At 32.6% G+C, this 21,593-nt stretch overlaps 1 protein-coding gene across 1 annotated transcript; it reads left to right on the top strand.

Moving 5' to 3' along the window:
• The first annotated feature begins 11,588 nt into the window (after positions 1-11,588).
• On the top strand, positions 11,589-20,958 carry LOC131596645 (lysine-specific histone demethylase 1 homolog 3-like). Its single transcript, XM_058869367.1, has 9 exons — positions 11,589-11,754; positions 11,934-13,782; positions 14,527-14,668; positions 14,829-17,051; positions 17,137-17,230; positions 17,597-18,090; positions 18,963-19,679; positions 19,813-19,887; positions 20,185-20,958. Exons 2-9 carry the CDS (start codon positions 12,059-12,061, stop codon positions 20,248-20,250), a joined length of 5,535 nt encoding a protein of 1,844 aa, XP_058725350.1. The 5' UTR covers positions 11,589-11,754; positions 11,934-12,058; the 3' UTR covers positions 20,251-20,958.
• The last annotated feature ends 635 nt before the right edge of the window (positions 20,959-21,593 follow it).

Below are 21,593 nucleotides of genomic sequence, written 5' to 3'. Positions count from 1 at the left end.
AAATCGCATTGGTTTTGATTTGGTTCGGTTTTATTTCTAATAGGCAACCAAATCGAACTGAACCACACCTTTTTTTTTCTCTTGCAGTTCATATGACTTTTAGCATCAAAATCGTCCAACCCGCACCGCGAATACCCCTAGTTAAAACAATTGTATATTATTTACCCTAATTTAATACTACGAATCTTATCATCAAAATTAATCCCTAGAGTAGCTACGTGGATTAAAACGACTCATTTCGATTGATTTCATTAATTTAAATTCCACAAGCCACATATTATACTAGTACTTTTTTCCAGAAAAATACTAGTATATATATTTACTCTATTCTATATTACCTCAAATAAATTTTATTTACTCTACTCTCCCCTCTCTTAACTTGTTATCACGTTTCAGGTTACCGTGCGAAGCATTTTCCCCTCGATGTCACAAGTCGTTACTCGTTACATTGTGCGTCTCTCTTTCTCTCTGAATCAGTGGAAAGCTCTGTCACATAGTGCATGCAACTCTATCTCCATCACTCTCTCTCCATACCTATATATTATTTATTTTTCAATATACTTATATTTTGTTTGATTCAGTGTGTGTATGTTTTCTTCTAATAAACTCTGTCAATTTGTCTGATACCAGATATTTCTTTTCTGATCGAAGCAGCTCTTGAGACACGAAAATATTTTCTAGGAAAACTTTCTTCAGGTAGTACAACCAATATTTTGTAGCACCTTATAGTGAGAATGGAAAGGCCGTGAGCTTGACATGATTCTCTGTGATTCCCTGAGGCCTTGTGTAGATCACACAACATAGAATTATTTCAAATGTTTATGAGGATATTCACCTCCAAGACCACTAAACCTTGGCAACAAGGGTATTAAACCGTATTTTAATTTAAATGGTACGTCAACTTCAGGATATTCAATACACAATGCATTATAAAGTGCAATAAGTTCTCTTAAGGTTCTATTTTGGCCTGCCACGATATGAGTATCAAATCAACACGTAATCAAATAAAATCATTATCATTTATGAGAATAAAATCACAATCGAATTACAAAATCAAAATCAAATCGACACTGAATCAAATAAAATCACTATCAAATATGACTAATAAAATCAAAATCAAAATCAAATCAATACAAAATAAGAAAGCACTACAATGCAACAATTACAAAAATGTCAACAATGTCCCTATTGAGAAAAAGAATGAAAAAAAAAGAAAAGCGATTAAAATAAAATTTCAAAATTATGAAAATATGACTAAAAATCAAATTAAATAAAATAAAGAATCTACAAAAATTTTAAGATTTTTGTTTTGGAAAATATGAAAAAAATAATCAAATAAAATAGAATAAAAAAGGAATTTGCGATTTTGAAGATCAAAATCCCTTAGAAAAAAGTACTGTTTATTGATTTTTTTTATTTTCTTGAATTTTTTTTTGGAGTGATTCGAAATAGTAGCTTAGAAATTCGCATGATAGGCTAAGATACTTACCGCTATACTACAACCCTGAAAATTAACAAACAAAAACAAAAAAACAAAAAATGCTATCAAGACTCTAAACTAGGATTTTAAAATTAGCTAAAATCAGCAGAGAGTCTCCGACAACGACGCCAATTTGATTCGCTGTCACACAAAGGTCAAAAACGAGTAAATAAAGTATAGTATAAAGAAGTGACTCTTGAGTCATATCACGAGGACTCTAAGTTAATTTAACCAAAGAAAAGAAACAAAAGGAGGATTTATATTTTCAAACAATTGAAAATAAAGGAAACTATTACAATTATGATTAAGGGATTAATTTATTGATTCAGTAATTTCAGACTTATCATCGGTTATTGTATCACCAATTCCCTAAACAGATTCAATGATCAATTCCTATTTGACTATAACATGTATTAAACAAGCGCTATCAACACTATGTGAATTATATTCTTATTTACCGCATTAAGCATGACGGTTAAAGATCATACGAAGTTAACGAATAAGCTAAGTTAACACGCGATTATATTAAGGAACATGCATCGATCAAATTTAATCAACCATATTCTATGAAACTCAAATTAAGCAAACAAGGCTCATAAAACATAATTAAAAAGAATTGAATAAAAATCAGGCAAAAGATTAACCTTAAAGTCTTGATGAAATCTTGAAATAGTAGATCAACCTTAGGGTTTAGCCGACCATGTAATTCTACAACTCTCTCTATAATTCGTAAAAAATTGTGTGTAAAATCCCTAATGTCGCACTTTAGCTTAAGTGATAAGAAAATAGGGCTCAAAACTAAGTTTTACCCAAAACTAACTAATTCATTTTTATTAAGTCTAGAATGAAAACTAGTAATTTGACTCCTCTTCACTTCGAATTAGCTATCTACACCAACATGAAACTTGTGGCTTTTTGTATTATCTTTCCAAATCATATTCAGACGCGTCAATCGAATTCTCGTAGCTCAAGTAATGATCCGCATAGTGAGAAGGTGTCAAAATATAGCTTATTCCAAAAATAAGAAACATAAATAAAATAAAAGAAATTTTAAACCCAACTTTAAAAACATATCAATAGCAATGGAATCAATGCGAGAAGTCATAAAATTGTCGTAGCACAAAGTAAAATATGGTGTTTTAAAATACACTAATTAATCCCTCATCTATCGCATGTGACGGTAATGACCAAGAAGGTCATCATTGTGAGGGTGGATGTCGACTCCATCTTTCTCAAAGAAGGTGATTATGGCTTCTAGCATATTCGAATCTCCTTTGCCTTTAATATCGGGGAGGTCTTCTATATTCAGAATTTGGCGAGCGTACCTTCTACAGGCATAATTAGTTTCCCCGCCTCCAACAAATCCTCCTGCAATAGTATTGAGCGTGTGATGCACGACTTTGATGCCCTCGCATTGGGACCTCTCCTTTACCTTGTTGGGCATGCCCGCGGGAGTTGGATTTGTCTGGTCCCCAGGAGGAATTGCCCGTGACATACTTTTTGAGGTGTCCCTCCTATATCAACCTCTCAATCTTTTTTGAGTTGGTAACAATCCTCAATGTGGTGTATTTCGACCATGGTTATTGCACCATCTACTTGGTTCAGGACCCATTACATATGCCTTCAGAGTTAGAGGCGTATGAATGTTATGCTAGTGAAGAACCTTACACCAAATTTGTTCATAATGAGTGTTCAGAGGCGTGAAGCTCTCCGCCGTGTTACACACTCTCTTAAAAATAGTCTTGTCTTTAATGAGGGGGATATAATTACTTTTCTTCTGGTGGTAAAAACCACCAGCGTTGGGAACACGCTCTTTGACGTCTTGTGCCTTCTTCTCAGTCCACTTCCTCGCTTTTTACGTAATATTATGCCCTGGTGTCCACCAACGTCTATAACCGTCAAAATGGACTTTCCCAAATTGGAAGGCACACCAAAGCTAATAAATCTTAGTGCTTGAGCCTTAAAATTAGAGTCCATATTTCTTAGGACTTTTTTAACCCGATCCTAAATATCTCACTACCCATTAGGATTAGCTGCAGGGGCCATGGGTAGCCCGTTAGACCCACTTAACTATAAAATTTAAAAAAATTTATTAATATTTATGTTGTCTCACTCTAAAACAACCCATTAACACACGTCACCTCACTAAATTGTATTTTTAAAAAACATTATACATTAACATAACCAAATTAGTATTCAATTGTTTAATGTTTAATGTTTAATTTCACAATTTTCTCATATTCTATTCATTTCTATATTTGAGTATTATTTTATACAATTTCAATATGTATTATAAGTAAAAACACATTATATAATTTATAAAAATTAGGTTTAATTGCAATTTTGGTCCCCTTATTATTTTATTTTTTTTTTGGTTTTGGTCCTCCTATTTGAAAGGCAAAATACCCTTTTTGATTCCTTAAGTTTAAAAAGTTCTAAATTGATCCTTTAATTGTTTAAAAAGGTCCACGTTTATTCTTCTCGTCCAATTTTTACTAACGACGGACAGGTTGGTTGCCACACAACATGATATATACATTTCTTACCCAATTTGCATGAGCTGCTTCTTGAGCAATTTGTATGGCTAACTGTGCTTCAGCTTCTTCCTCTTCACGTCTTATTTCCTACAATTTCATAACCCCGGATGAAAACAATTAACAAGATAATAATGTTCTTAGAAAATCTTTAAGTTGTCTCAAAGATTAAATAGGACCACAATAATAAACAATTAGTAATCAAATTTAGTCCAACAAAACAATTGGTCTAAGGAAACAAATCGTTGGAATAAAGTTACCTCTTCGGTAACTTTTGGCAGAAATTGCAACAATTTCTCCTCAAACTTTTCCAGTAAAGTTTTTTCCATCACATGAACATCACTTCTGTTGTCATTATATTTCATTGCATTCTTGAAAACCAACCTCACATCAGCACATACTTCCCGAACATGCTTATATCCAATACCATCCTGAAGCTCCATTTGGTTTTTAATGGTATTGAAATCCATGAGCTTGTCAATGACCTAACATGCATCATATTACAACAGATTAATCAAAACTCAAAAGCATAAAAAGTTGAATGCAAATTAAAGATTAAGTCACTTAATGAAAGGGCATACAAACTAAAAATTAAGTCACTTAGTGAGATTGCATGCATCTTGGCAAGAACACTATTGAACTAATCTGATATGAGTAATGAGTATGCACATCAATTGATGACATGAAATAAGATTGAGCAGGATGTGTCTGGCAATTAAGAAAAATATATTTCAGGGTTACTATTCATAACAATGGAAGACAAGTAAAGTGAAAAATAAGGAATTCGGACACATACTATTTATGTTTAGTAAATTAAAGTCACAAAATGAGAAAAATATAATTTACATTAAATCTCTTTTTGGTATATGTAATCTAAATATAATTTACCAGAATCTGTTGTAAATATAAGAGTTAAGAAAGTTAAGAAATGTGAATATATATTAAATAAATCAACACGAGAAAAATGGCCCAGAGGTAATCATGTTGTGTACCCTAGCATTAACACGTCATTAAATATGAGCGTCATGTCATTTAAAATTGTCTTCGGATTTGTAGGGGACTAAAATTCTCAAAAAACTAAACTAAAGGGACTAAAATTTTAGATTTTAAAATAGAGGGACCAAAATAAAAAAGAAAAACAACAAGGGGACCAAATTACAATTAAACCTTAAAATTAATATAGTACTTAAAAATATACAATATCTAAAATAATATAATTTTTTATTTAATTTATAATAATTATTACGAAGTTTTTTATTTTTATTCAAAAAATAACTCGTCTAAGGCCGGATAGCCCAAAGTTCGTACATAATTGAGCTCGGGTGATAATACTTGAATCTATATTACAGTAGGATTTTTTGATCCGACCCTGAAAATTTTAGATTCGTTTAAATCAGTCAGTTTAGTTGTTTAGGATTTAATGACCCATTTTGACACTTCTAACGCATTTCATTATTATTTTTATATAACTCTTTTATTCTTTTTTATTTTTTTATTTATAAATATGATTATTTTATTGATGCAATTATTTCATTACATAAATATGATGTCATACATGCATATATTAAGTAGTTATGACCCTAAAAAGAATGTTTATATAAAAGAAATCTTTCAAAATTACATAAATATTTTTTTAATATAAAATTCAGACGAGACTAAATTAATAAAATTATATTTTTTATACTTTATAATAGTAATAATGAACAGAATAACTTTGAATTGAAGTTAATGAGTAATTTACAAGATGTAGCAATATTGTTGTTGGAAAAGGTGTATTAATATTGCTATTTGAAAAGTCTAATATTCATTTAAACAATATTTATTTAAATAAGTACATGTCTATTGCCATATTATTTGCATGATTTAAAACTCTCATTTATTGATATAATCATTTTTATTAACATAATTTTTTGTCAATTTGTAATTCTATATTTCTTTCTATTAGGTTAACATAAATATAACTATTTTATCATATAAATCAGGAGCACAAAATATATGAGATTTTTATTTTTTTTTATTGTTGCATCATTGTTACTCTAGGAGTATGAGATTGTTTAAACTTAAATATATATATTTTTAGTCCTAATATTTTTCCATTTCTACGACACTATATTTATTTATACTAAAGTTATTTAAATATTTATAGTTTCACTACAAATATGATACTCAATAAAAATGTATTTTTATATACTCTTGATAATCACACCGGTTTAGTCCGGTTCGGGTCAGTTCTGACATCAAGTGGTTTCAACTTCCTCCCGATCGCAGTTACGGGGATCGAACCGTGGTTCTCCCTACCAAGTCTAGCGTCAATCATCGCTAGACCAATTAACAATGAATACTCTAAGTTTTTTTATACTGCACTATTTAACAAAAAAAGATTTTACATATATATTAATGCTATTTTTAAACATATTTAAAATAAATGTTCATATTCTTACATTTCTGACTCTTTAATTCTCTTCGAACAGAATCAATGTGTTATATTTTTAGTTTTTTTCTTCTAAAAAATTATTATTGAGTAAAGTATGATAAATTTTAATGACTTTTATATATTTTTCTATTTGTAATATACTAATATTTAAGCATTTAATTTAATTTAACACTTATGGATTTACCCAAATAATAAATTCATTCTTTATAATAAAAATGAGCAAAATAATGGTATAAAGTCTTATTTAAAAAGAGTGTCCCTTTAAAAAAAAACATCTACTTTTAAAAATATTTATTTTCATTAACTTTTATAACTTTTAATACTCACTTTTTTTTAGGATGAAATCTTTAATTCTCATCTTAATAACTCTTATTTTAATATAAAAAAAATTTAGTACCTCCATTTTTTACTTTATTTTAAAATTTAATCTTATCCTTTAAATTCTCACATTTTATAATCTCATTTTTCTCAAATTTGCACTTTTAATTTTTTATTTAAATAGGTCATTATTTTAATGTCTTTTAACATAAAATGTATTATAAATTTTTTTCCGCTTTCCTCAATAAAAAAAAAAGAAAAAGTTGATATTATAAAAAATATTACATAAACTCTTATAAATTTATAAACTTTGATAGTTAAATTTTAATATTATAATACAAAATTTATATTACTAGATATTCTATCAAAAAATATTTCTCAAGTAAAAAGTAAGATAAAATATATCATGTGAAAGAATAATATATCTTCTATTTTTTAATTAACTATCAATTTTTAATTTTCGTTCTTAACTATTGGTTGAATTGTCCATTTCATAAAACTCATCATTTTTGAAGCTTTAATTTTCACAATTTTTAATTTTATTTTCTTTCATTCTCATTTTAATAGTCATTGAAATTATATATAATACACACTATAATGATGACAATACACAAAAATTAAAAACAAAAATTAAATCGAATAATAAATACTATATAACAAAAATAAAAACAAAAGAAATGAAGTAAGAATGAAAGTAATTGATATTTTATATACTTTATTATCTAATAAATATTATATTTAATTGTGTTACGTTTTAAATATCTTTTACTTTTTGGTATTTAGTATAAATAGGTAAAGGGAATATGTATAATTAATACTTTTATGACTTTTATGTATTGTTTTATTAGTAATATAATAAATTTAATTAGATTTATTTATTTGACCATTACAAAATTTCTTAGATAATTAATTTATTCTACAATATTTTGAGTTTTAGGTATTCAGTTTATATAATGAAAATAATCTGCAATTTTATTTGTAAATTTAAAATTAATTTACCATAAATATGATGTTAACGGATAAAAATATATTTTGTGTTATAAAGTAAGGAGAAAGAAGAGAGAAATATGAGAATACTTTGTATTATTTCATCGGTGTATCTTCCTATAATGGGTTTGGTCCTATTTATACGACAACATACAGACAATGTAATAAATACACATTATTGTAAATAAGGAATAAAGTTACTGGGAGAAAATCATCCAATTATTTACAACACCCCTGCATGTTTGTTTTGGATATGCCCAGTTAAAACCTTTACTAGAAAAAACCCAGTGAAAAAAAATCTAGTGAAGGAAAAAAGTACAATATCATTTTAAAATAAATTTATTTCTCCCCCTCAACTAAACGATTATTTCTTCGACGATGAATATCACTCTTTTGTACTAATTGATTAAAAGTTCTACTTGAGAGTGACTTTGTGAAAAGATCAGCAAGATTATCACATGAACAGATTTGTTGGATGCTTATATCACCATTCTTCTGAAGATCATGAGTGAAAAATAACTTTGGATTGATGTGTTTTGTTCGGTCTCCTTTAATGTAACCATCTTTCAATTGAGTGATGCATGCAGTATTGTCTTCATATATTATCGTTGTATTTGTTTCTCCAGAAGACAAACCACAAGTATTTGTATGTGTATGATTAAAGATATAAATCAAACACATTCATGACTTGCCTCATAAAGTGCTAAAAGTTCTGTATAATTGGATGAAGTTGTTGCTATTGTTAGTTTCACTAATCTCCATGAAATAGTTGTACCACCACATGTAAACCAATAACCTGTTTGTGATCTACCACTGTGAGGATCTAACAAGTAACCTGCATCTGCATAACCTGTTAATTCGAGTTTTGATACTTTGGTATAAAACAGACTCGTTTCTATTGTACCTCTAAGATAACAAAGTATATGTTTGACTTTGCTCCAATGTCTTCTTGTGGGTGAAGAATTGTATCTTGCTAATAGATTAACCATAAATGATATATCAGGGCGTGTATAATTAGCAAGGTACATCAGTGCTCCGATCCCACTGAGATATGGTACTTCAGGACCAAACAATTCTTTATCATTTTCTCAAGGCTTGAAAGGATCTTTCTCTACATATAATGATCTAACAACCATTGGAGTAGACAACGGGTGACATTTGTCCATATAGAAGCATTTTAACACATTTTTTATATAGTATTCCTGATGTACAAATATTTATTTGTCAAAATGCTCAATTTGTAAACCTAGACATAATCTTGTCTTTCTTAGATCCTTCATCTCAAACTCTTTCTTTAAAGAATTCATAGCTTTTGGAAACTCTTCAGGAGTTCCAATAATATTTATGTCATCAACATAGACAACTATTATTGCAAATTTTTCCCGATCTTTTTATAAAAATACAGGGACAAATGGAGTTATTTGCATATCCCTCTCCAAGCAAATATTCATTAATATGGTTATACCACATGCGCCCAGATTGTTTCAACCCATAGACAAATTTGTTCAGTTTTATGGAGTAGCTTTCTCGAGATTCGGAATTATGTGTCTTTGATATATTAACCCTTTAGAGAGTTTCATGTAAATGTCATTATTAAGTGAGCAGTATAAATAAGATGTTACAACATACATCATGTTCATATTAAGCCCTTCATGTACTATAAGGCTAAAAAAATATCTAAAAAAAATTTGAATCCACTACAGGTGGATATGTTTCATCAAAACCAATTTTAGGTCTTTGTGAAAATTATTGAGCAATAAATCAAACTTTATACCATTCTTATTTTGTTTTTTCACAAAAACTCATTTATATCCCATTGATTTCATACTTTGAGGTGTACGGACTACAGGTCCAAAATCGAATTACTTGTAAAGTGAGTTTAAATCTTATTCAATTAAATATATTCATTTTGACTCATGATTCTCTTTGTCATTTATCACATTTATTGCTATATTGTAAAAAAAATCATCAATGTCGACTTCGTGTCGGTTCCATTATATTCCATTTTGGACATAATTTATCAAGATTTTTTTATTTTCATAAGTTTGAGGTACCTGATCATTCTCTTCTGGAGATGAAATGTTTATTATGTGTGAAAATTATTTTAGATTTTCTATATCCTCACTTGTGTCATCTTTAATTTTAGCTTATTTGCTTGGTAGATGATTATTAATATTGAAACCGACTTTGCTACTATGCTTCATGCATGGTTTCAATTCATTTGCTATATTCGATTATCCAACAGAAGAATCCACTTCGATTGTAGTATTAGCAGCTATAATTGGTTGTATAAAATTTGCAAATGAACAATCTTTTGAACTTCTGGTTCATATTGGGTTGTACGTGGATCAAAATCTAAAATTGTTCATTTGAACTTCTTGTTCATGATTTCAGCTGTTTATTCTCTCCCCCTAATATTAGGAAAATTAATTTATCAAGTGTAATCAGCCTACTGGACTGCAATAAAATATTTGATTATTTACTCAAATTATATCCTCTAAATTGAGATTCATATTAATTATATTTTTCCAATATTCTTTTATGACTCATCTTAATATATTATATCGGAGCAATTGGAATATACACAACACATCCAAAAGTTCACTTAGATGAGAAGTATTAGAATAAATTAGGGAGGACTAATATATAGTATCTTGTTGGCTTGATGCGAATAAATATTTTAATACCATATTTAGGTGTTTCAAATATATAATTTAGAATTGATGATCTCATAAGTATCAACCATGTAATCAACTTTAGACGTCTAAAGAATGGATCTTCAGGTTCATTTTTTTTTTATGAATATATATATTACATGATATTTAATATCGTGCTGATAACGTTTTATAAATTAAGGAGAAAGAAGAGAGAAATATGAGAACACTTCTGTATTATTTCATCGGTGTATCTTTCTACAATGAGATTGATCCTATTCATCGGTGTAATAAATACATATTATTGTAAATAAGTAATAAAGTTATTGGGAGACAATCATCCAATTATTCATAATATTTTGAAATATTTTTATCCTATTGATATTCATTTAAAGAATTATCTTGGATAAAAAATACTTTTAAATCAACTTATTAATTAAAGTTTAAAATTATATAGTTAGAAAATAAATAAAATAGTAATGTAAAAAATGTTGTGATAAAAATTATAAATTAAACTTATTATTTTATTTTATTTTTTTTTTATTTTTTTTTTAAAATTATAGTACAAACAATATATAAATAGTTGAAGTGCATATCTACACTTATTAGTATTATACACCAAAAACTACAAGTTTTAATATATAAGAAATTAAATAATTAAAATTTTACACAATAAATAAAATATTTAATTTTTTAATATGTGTAAAATTAATTCAAATATAATATATAGTATAAATTTCTTAAATATTTTATATTTGATAAAAAAATATATATTAATTATCTAAAATATTTATCAAATTTATAATCTAAATTCCATAAATTTTCACATTTTAAATATTTTTTATTAATTTTTTGTCGAGGTCAATATTAAATTATATTACAGTATTTTAAAACTTTGTTTAATCATCTTACCTAGTTCACAATTAAAACAATTGTATACTCCGAATACTATTTACCCTACAAAATTTTTTAGTTACTATTTACCCTAATTTGATTTGATACTACGAAATTACGAATGTCAAAATTAATCTCTAGACTAGCGAGCCACGTGGACAAAAAACGATGCGTTTCGATTGATGTTATTCATTTAAAATAAAATAAAATTCCACATGTCACGTATTATACTAGTACTTTTTTTGAGACAAATACTAGTATATATATGTAGTCTACTCTATATTACCTCAAACCAAATTTTAATTACTCTACTCTCCTCTCTCTTGACTTGTCATCGCGCTTCAGGTTACCGTGCGAGCATCTCCCCCCTCGACGTTACAAGCCGTTACTCCTCGTTACATTACATTGCGTCTCTCTCTACGAATCAGCAGAAAGCTCCGTCACATAGCACAGGTAACTCTCTCTCTCTCTAATCTCTCCATCACTCTCTCTCTATATCTATATATTATTTTATATTTTGTTTGATACAGTGCGTGTAACTGTGTACGTTTTCTTCTAATAAACTCTATGTTCCTCACTATCATACAATTAACACTAATTATAATTAATATTTATTTATTTTCTTCAATTAGGATTCTGATTTTGCATTCAAACGCGAGGTTTAACTTTCTGATGATGAACAAGTTGAAATCCACCGCATAAGAGGAACAATTATTCATCAATTTTCAAAATTCAGTTAAACCTAGGGTTCATATAAATGGATAACGAAGATTTGAGGTCAGGGACGAAAAAGAAGAAGAGATCCAAACCGATTGAAATTGGTTTTGATTCAGATAACGATAAACCAATTGGATCGTTTTTGAAGTTGAAGAGGAATAAGAAGAAGGTTAGTTTTGCATCAGAGGGTTCTTGTGGTGGAGATTCTGTTAAGGAAAAGGAGAATTCTAGGGTTATGGATGATAATGATACCTTGGCTACCTTTAGGAAAAGGTTGAAGGGTCCAAAGAGAGATCAGGGATATGGTTTGAATGTTGCTGTTGAGGGTAATGGTTTGGGAAGTGGCGGATCTGGGAAAGGTGATGATGACATGCAGGTGCATCATGATCATGATTCTGATCAGCATATGGAAGAATCGTTGTCTACGATTTTCCATAAGGCGCAATCTAGTTCTGGTAGGAAATCCCGTGCCGCGTTAGGTTCAAAGCAGAAAAAACGGAATCGGAATGTGGACAGTGGGTTGAAACATGGTTCCGGAAGTTTAACAGAAAATGTAGATTATGTGGTTGAAAGTAGATCTGGATCTGCTTCTGCCTTGAAATCGGTTGAGAGAAATCACGAGTCTGATCAAAAGGGTAGCGGTGACTGTTTGCAAGAGGAAAAGGCGAAGGGTATTTGTGATTCAAACATTCCTGATGAACCGTCGGTTGATCACTCTAACTCGATCATTGCCTGCGATGGCGATGGACAGCAATTGTCAAGTGTACAAGTTGAAAATGTTTGTGGTGCTTCTGATGAAATTGTTACATTGCAAGAAAGAATTATCGATAATAGTTTGAATCAGTGTTCTTCCATGTTACAAGATGTTGAAATAGTTGATATTAGCTCTCCCTCTAAAGTGGGGGAAAGGGTATGTGGACTTTCCGAGACTGGAGAGCTTGAGAATAATAGATCAAATGATGAAATAGCAGAAGAACAGATGTGTAATGGTGCTTCAGAAGGAGGTGTTTCTTCTTCCGCAGAGAAAGAAGTTTTGTTAACTTGTCACACCGAGCTCTTGAATAAATTAAATGAAAATAATCCCATGGTTTCTGGTAGAGATTGCTATGATTATAGTCCTTTAGAAACAAATGCTGAAGTACAAGATGTTGTTGTAGGCTGCTCACCTGAAAAACATGAAGCAATTGCCAGCGGTAGTTTATCCTCTATTTTGCGTAATGATGCCAATGAATCTGAATTGATTGTCCAATCAAATCTCCCGGACAGACCTTTGGAAATGTGTAATATTCCAAAATACTCTAATGCATCCATTCTGAAGTGCAGCTATGCCTTAGATCCAAATCAATCTGATGGATCCTCTATACAATCTTCAATTCCAGATGAAAATGGAAACACTACAGAATATCATGCCTCTGTGTCTGATTTTGCTGACAATGGTGGTAAGATATCTGGCACTCCTCGTGCAACACGAAAGACCAAAATGAATAAGCACGGCGACATGACTTATGAGGGGGATGCTGATTGGGAGATTTTAATAAATGATAAAACCCTAATTGGAAGCCAAGATGCTGCAGACGGTGAACGTACTCTTAGAACAAGAGTGAAGCAAGATTCCTCTTTGATTGCTGTTGAGGACTCTGAAAGTGTTGCAGTAGCGGCAGTATCTGCTGGGCTGAAAGCTCGTGCAGTCGGTCCAATTGAGAAAATAAAATTTAAAGAGATCTTGAAGCGTAAGGGTGGTCTCAAGGAATATTTAGATTGCAGGTATTTAAGCTTTCAAACCAGTCTTTGTATTTGCTTGCAATTGTTTTCTTTCCCAAATGATAGAAAAGTTACAGCATTTTGGGTTTTTTTGTTTATTGTGCTTGAAAAACAGAGAACTATTTTAGATCATGTGACTGATTATTGAATGTATACTTGCTTTAGCTTGTTAGTCATGGAAATTAAAATTGTGAATTATGTTCAAGTTACAGATTTACTTATATATTTGGGCAAATGAACAACCATTTTGTTTAAAAAAATTGGGGAAGGGGAGGATTTCTAATAATTAATGTGACAGGGCTAGGCTTTTGCCGTTGAGTTAACCCCTTAAGTGTGGACAAATAAATAAGTTGTTAGTGGTCATTCAAAAATAAAAATAAAGGGAATTGTAAGCACATACCTCTCGTTAGATGGCTGTTTGTTGGTTCATTTTTTTATTCCTCTTTTGCCATTCTTTGTTCCTGGATTTTATTGATATTTGGTGTTTGTATTGTTTTTTGAAAGTGCCCCACTCTTGTATTTAGATGGAACTTGAAAAGCGTAATTGCATACTTCCAATAACTTCGGAGGAAATTTATCTTTATTTTCTTTTTGTATATTTGGAGTTTTCTGTTGGGCTGTATATTATATTGAATTTTCTGTTTGTAATTTTCTATAACTGACTTTAGCCAAACACTATAACTTTGACATTTTTCAAACTGGGAAGCTTGTAATAAGCTTTAACATGTCAAATTCAATCCATTGCAGGAATAAGATCTTAAACCTATGGAGCAGTGATGTCACCCGTATTTTACCTCTAGCTGAATGTGGAGCTAGTTATACCCGTTCTGAGAATGAAAGTCCTCGTTCTTCTCTTATTAGGGAGGTCTATGCATTTCTTGATCAATATGTAAGTTTGTTCACCATGTTGTTTGGCCACAACAAATATTCATTTCCTTTGCTATTTATTGGGTTTATTAATTTGGAATGCATTTCCTTTTAGAAAAAACATACTACTGTTTATTTGCTAGTACAATTGGAAATTTAAAATGATTAGATCGTTTTGGCAGGGTTATATAAATGTCGGAGTTGCCTCTCAAAAGGAGAATGTGGAGAACTGTGCAAGACATTGTTACAAACTTGTAAAAGAAAAAGGATTCGAGGAAAGTTCTACCGCTTCATTGGCCGGCTCTGAAGATGGAGTTTCTTTTAATGTTGGTCAGACTAAAATGTCATATGCTTCTATGGATATTAACAATGATCTAATAAAGGATTTTAAAGACCTGACAACTGAAGCTGCAGAGGGCATGATGCATGTTGACGAAGTGATGAGAGATTCATCAAACATGGCACACCATGAAAGAAAAAATCATGATGACCAGGAAAATGTTGGGATTCAAGATGGAGTCAGTGGAAATATACATTTCAATGATAACAGTGCTGTTCCTTCTTTTAACTTTCCTGATTGCAGATTGACTTCTCTTGTTGCTACAAAACAAAACAGTGAATCTAAATGTGTTAAACATGCATTAGGGGATCATATAGGTGATACTCTGCAGTCTGATTTAGAGGCTAGAAAGAGAGTGATTATAATTGGAGCTGGTCCTGCTGGGCTAACTGCTGCTCGCCACTTGAATCGTCAGGGGTTTACTGTAACTGTGCTTGAGGCTAGGAATAGGATAGGAGGTCGGGTATTTACAGATCACTCGTCTCTTTCTGTCCCTGTGGATCTTGGTGCTAGCATTATCACAGGTGTTGAGGCTGATGTGGCCACTGAGAGAAGACCAGATCCTTCCTCGTTGGTTTGTGCTCAGCTGGGCCTTGAATTGTCAGTGTTAAACAGTGACTGCCCTCTTTATGACACAGTGACTGGTCAAAAAGTTCCAACAGATATGGATGAAGCATTGGAAGCCGAATACAACAGTCTTCTTGATGACATGGTACTGGTTGTTGCTCGGAAAGGTGAACAAGCAATGAAAATGTCTCTTGAAGATGGTTTAGAATACGCCCTTAAGATTCGCCGCATGGGACTTACCGAAGGCAGTGAAGAAACTAAGCAAAATTTTGATGAGGAGATTTTGGATCCCCAGGAGAGGAGGGTTATGGATTGGCACTTTGCTCATTTGGAGTATGGCTGTGCTGCTTTGCTTAAAGAAGTTTCTCTTCCCTATTGGAATCAAGACGACGTGTATGGAGGATTTGGGGGACCTCATTGTATGATCAAAGGAGGTTATAGCACAGTTGTCGAGTCTCTTGGAGAAGGGCTTGCTATTCACATGAACCACACTGTCACAAATGTTTCATATGGTATCAAAGAACCTGGCGAGAATAATAAAGTCAAAGTTTCTACATTGAATGGCAATGAGTTTTTTGGAGATGCAGTCCTCATTACTGTCCCACTTGGCTGTTTGAAAGCTGAAACTATACAGTTCTCCCCCTCTTTGCCAGAGTGGAAATGCTCTTCCATTCAGCGTCTTGGCTTTGGAGTTCTCAATAAAGTGGTTTTGGAATTTCCTAATGTGTTTTGGGATGATGCGGTGGACTACTTTGGAGCAACAGCTGAGGATAGAAGCAAAAGAGGTCACTGCTTTATGTTCTGGAATGTCAAGAAAACTGTTGGGGCTCCTGTCCTTATAGCATTAGTGGTTGGTAAGGCAGCCATTGACAGTCAAAGTTTAAGTTCTTCTGATCATGTCAACCATGCATTGAAGGTTCTTCGGAAACTTTTTGGGGAGGATTCAGTTCCTGATCCTGTTGGGCATGTTGTGACAGATTGGGGTAGGGATCCCTATAGCTTTGGTGCTTACTCTTATGTTGCTGTTGGAGCATCAGGAGAAGACTACGATATCTTAGGAAGACCAGTTGATAACTGCTTGTTTTTTGCTGGTGAAGCAACCTGCAAAGAGCATCCTGACACTGTTGGTGGTGCAATGATGAGTGGACTACGAGAGGCTGTTCGCATAATTGACATATTGAACACAGGAAATGACAATACTGCAGAGTTAGAGGCACTGGAAGCTGCACAGGGACAGTTGGACACTGAAAGGAATGAAGTTAGGGACATAATAAAGAGACTTGATGCAGTTGAGCTTTCTAACATACTATATAAGAACTCTTTTGAGGGTGCTCAAATCATAACCCGAGAAGCTTTATTAAAGGAAATGTTTCTCAATGTTAAAACCAATGCTGGGCGCTTGCATGTGGCCAAACAATTGCTAAGTCTTCCTGTTGGAAACTTGAAGTCCATTGCTGGAAGTAAGGAGGGGCTAACTGTTCTCAACTCCTGGATACTGGTACTATTAAACTGCATGACCCTTTATTCCCAAATTATTTTGTATTTTTTACATTATGTGCTTCATAGTTCATATCTAAAAACAGGACTCAATGGGAAAAGATGGCACCCAACTCTTGAGGCATTGTTTGCGTCTTCTTGTGCGCGTGTCCACCGATCTAGGTGCTGTACGCTTATCAGGTAGTTATTTTATTTATTTTTTTAGTATGAATTTACATTAGTCTATTCACGCAAATGCGTGAATTTATGTGAAGTTTTTTTTTTTGTCATTCTGCTTGATATCATCAAATATTTGGAGGAATAAGTAGTAGGTTAACTGATGGGACCTGGTTTGGGTGATATGAAAATGATTTATCCAGTACCATTTGATAAGATGCACTTTTATATGTCAGTCCCTTATCTTTTCTTATGATTATCAATTCCTATCACTTGATCAGCCGAATAAAACTATGAATTATCAAGTGGAAGATATGTTTAAGCTCATGTAGATTATCGTGTCTGTATGGAGTCATGTGGTCAATGATCTAAATCTTTTATTGGGTGTAGGAATGGGGAAAACAGTGAAGGAAAAAGTTTGTGTACATACTAGCCGTGATATTCGAGCTATAGCTAGTCAATTGGTCAATGTATGGCTTGAAATTTTCCGCAAGGAAAAAGCTTCTAATGGGGGATTAAAGTTGTCAAGACAAATAACTACTCTTGAGTTATCGAAGAGAAAATCTTTAAAAGATTCAGGCTCAGGGAAGCCCCCTCTAAGCATACATCAGAGTGCCGTTGAGAATAAAGAAGGCTTGCTGAATCCTGTATCTGCTGGAAGCAATTCACCTTCCACCACACATGCGAGGAAATTGCACAGCAAACAAGGAAGACAACAATCAGCATGTGACTCAAGGCATGAAGTCAGTTCTTCCAGGTCCCAAGGTTCAATAGACAAAATAGTTACTAAGGAGGAGAATAAACGCTATGCCATGTCTGAAGAAGAAAAGGCTGCTATAGCTGCTGCAGAAGCTGCCCGTACTAAAGCAATTGCTGCTGCTGAGGTTTGTTTCTCCTGGAATCTTAATATAGTGAATCGATCTTGCTTCTGATGATTACTTTCTAGTGACAAACTAAATTGCCTGTCCACTTCCTTTGTATGAATATGCACTAGATGTGATAATATGAAGATTTATTAGGTGCAAACTACTATAATCTTAATAAGTTATTGTGTTGGGAAAATAGTCTTGCCGTGACTCAAACTTGTTTGGCGTAAATGGAAATTAAGCATTTTTTTGGGCTCTCAACCAATACCTTATAAACGTCGGTAAAAAAAAAGAAGCTTATAAACGGAAAAGTTTATAAAGCATTCCATTTGAAGTACGGGTCTTTGGTCAAATTTAACGGAAATGTTTAAATATTTGTGTATTATTTAACCTTATAAATGAATCTTATTTTACTTTTTAAAAGTTGGAACTTTTCTTTCATGTATTTTACTTACTGCTAAACTGAAGTTATATTGAACCATGATTAATTTGAGTCAAGTCTGGTGGGTGGATTCTTTTAGATGGCCCCATTTTTTCATTCTCAAGACTGAAATCTGAAACTTTGCTCAAGGGCAGTTGAACTTCATACCACTTGAACTAGTTGGCATTGATATTTTTAATTTTAGTCTAATTTTGAATTCATGCCACTTGAACTAGTAGGTGTTGATAATTTAAATATTATTCTAATTTCTAATTGAGTTACACATTTGCCGTCTGAATTTAGCTGGTTGTAAAAAAAAAATTGACTCCCTTGTGAAATTGACTCCGTAGGAATAATTTATGTTGAAAATTGCCGATGATTTATTTTATTTATATGCTAAGTAATGCTTCCTTTCCCTACTTGGCTTCCAATATTCCTTAAAAGATTCAGTGGTTCTTGTTCTTTGCAGGCATATGCCTCTGCAGAAGCTAGGTGCAGTACACTGTCACAGCTTCCGAAGATACCCTCATTCCATAAATTTGCTAGACGAGAGCAGTATTCACAAAATGATGAGATTGATAGTAGAAAAAAGTTGCCCGGTGGTTTTTTCGGAAGGCAAGATTGTGTTTCCGAGATTGATTCTAGGAATTGCAGAGTTAGGGAATGGTCTGTTGATTTTTCCACCGCTTGTGTTAATCTTGATAGTTCTAAAATACCGGTTGACAATTTCTCTCAGAGGAGTCATTCAAATGAGATTGCCAGCCATTTGAATTTCGGAGAGCGTTCAGGAGAAAGTGCTGCTGTGGACAGTAATCTATATACAAAAGCTTGGATTGACACAGCTGGTGATGGGGTGGTAAAAGATCATCTTGCCATAGAGAGATGGCAATCTCAAGCAGCTGAAGCTGATTCTTATTTTTCTGATCAAATCAATCATTTGAATGATGAGGAGGATTCAAATGCCTATTCAAGGTTACCCAGATGGAAACATGACAATGTAGTAAATGAGAGTTCTGTTTCCCAGGTTACTGTAAATAAGGAAGAGGCCTTCAAACATTCTCGAGGAGCAGATCATATTAAACAGGCTGTTGTTGACTATGTTGGATCACTACTTATGCCCCTTTATAAGGCTAGGAAACTAGACAAGGATGGATACAAGGCAATAATGAAGAAAAGTGCAACAAAGGTAATTTTCATCTTCCACTTCTTTGCTTATCTATTGTGTTTTGTTAAATTAAGGAAGTAGTGTTGTGACTTGTTAGGTAGTAGATTTTAGGGAATAATAATACCATCTTATGTGACATATGGTTTTCTTTCAGGTCATGGAGCAAGCAACGGATGCAGAAAAAGGCATGACTGTCCGTGAGTTTCTAGACTTTAAACGAAGGAATAAGGTACTGTTTTGTTTTTTTCTGTGCAATAGGTTGCTTTGCTAATTCCACAGCACTTCTCCAAGACGCTGCCTTCCAGAAAATGTTATTTATGTTCCTGTTGTTAACACAATTTACTGCTTAGACTCGAGCTTCTTGGGGTCTGATGCGCTGGCTGCAGCCTTAATTAATTGATTTTATTTTGCTATTTTATTTTCATGATTGTTGTGCCTATTTTGCAAACAGTCTTATAGATGCTTCTGACATTCTCTTAATTGTTTTCTTCATCACTGACATTGTTTGAGTGCCTGAAACATGCAGATTCGCTCGTTTGTGGATATATTGATTGAGAGACATATGGCAACAAAACCGGGTACAAAATCATAATATTCTTTCGGTTGTATGGGTGCACTTTTTTGTGCTTCTCCACAAGGGTTGTCCGAGTCTGGTTCTTACAATTCTCGGCTTGGGTGGTCGTCCCTAAGTTCTGATATGAGGCTTCCAATATAAATGGTCCAGAAACTGCTACAGAAGTAACAGATACAAGTTGATCTATCCAAATCAAGTGGGCTCTGGAAAATTGCTGTCTTGGCAACCATGAAAAGAATAAATGTGACAGACAAAAGTTGATTGATTCAAATCAAGTGGGATCTGGAAATTTGTTGTCCTGGAAAGTGACAACCGGAAACAGAATACTTGTACTATCTGCAAACTCAGTTCATGCATCTGTGAGATCTTTCGGGCGACCTGCATTGGCAGCTTTGACGATGACAATGTATTGCAGCCATCTGTCCTTTATTACTTCATCTTTCATTGAGGTTTACCCCTCCGCGGTTGAAATCTTAGACCCTATTTTTATTAAAGGGGTTCCCAATGGGAAAACATGTTGACGTTAAGGTCAATTCTTCTATTTGTGCAGCGTAGGATTGTTTCTAGTGATGAAAAACATACATAATCAATTTCCCATGCTCTTCAAGAAACATTTCTCCTATTTAAGTTTTACATCAATAACTGACTCTTTTGTTTCATTCTCCAAAGTGTGAAGAATGCCAACTTTTGTAAGATACATTGTTACTCTAATAATTTTTTTCTCCATCTGTGTCTCCCTCCTTGTTTGTTCTTGGTGCACATGAGTACCTTGCCTATTTATAGTTGAGTCATCTTCCAAGTTTGTACTTCAAAATTTTAAATAGAAACATCACATCCTCCGCAAACTAGCCCTCCATTTTAGCTATAACTACGGTTTAGACGATTGTGCCATAATGCCATGAGATGCCCAACAGCACAGGTCTTCGTTACGTGCAATTCATTGATAAACTGTTCAATCTTGGCTGTTCTCTTGTGCTGATTATTGTATATGCTTCTTTCTATGGTTGCAAGGCTGAGAAAGGTTATGATAATCACAAATGGGAGGCAATACATACCTCTCCTGTGATTTGTTGCTCTATTGCAACTTACTGCGTTGAACAATTTTCAGGTGCCTTCTGTTTTCATAATTTCATGTCCGATCATTGTAATGGTCCTCTAGGTGTTGAGGTTGATGACCTGTTATGTTTATATTGCTTTTTGTTTCTGCTGCAGACTGTCTCTACACCAGCGGTATGTAAATATTGGATTAAAAAGTAACGCCGCCAGGTAAATTATGTTCCATTGGCTGTATCGAGGGGTGAGTGCATATTTTACATTTTCAACAATTCCCCTTCATAATGGTTATATACCTACTGAAAAAG

Source organism: Vicia villosa, linkage group LG4, assembly GCF_029867415.1.
Source record: "Vicia villosa cultivar HV-30 ecotype Madison, WI linkage group LG4, Vvil1.0, whole genome shotgun sequence".
Classification (NCBI taxonomy): Eukaryota; Viridiplantae; Streptophyta; class Magnoliopsida; order Fabales; family Fabaceae; genus Vicia; species Vicia villosa.
This window is presented reverse-complemented; position numbering and strand designations above follow the sequence as displayed.

Excerpts from the sequence above, each read along its gene's own strand:
- LOC131596645 (XM_058869367.1), top strand. The coding sequence starts at position 12,059 with ATGGATAACGAAGATTTGAGGTCAGGGACGAAAAAGAAGAAGAGATCC. Across the intron at positions 14,669-14,828 it reads ATGCATTTCTTGATCAATAT|GGTTATATAAATGTCGGAGT; the intron begins GTAAGTTTGTTC and ends TCGTTTTGGCAG. Across the intron at positions 19,680-19,812 it reads TGAAGAAAAGTGCAACAAAG|GTCATGGAGCAAGCAACGGA; the intron begins GTAATTTTCATC and ends GTTTTCTTTCAG.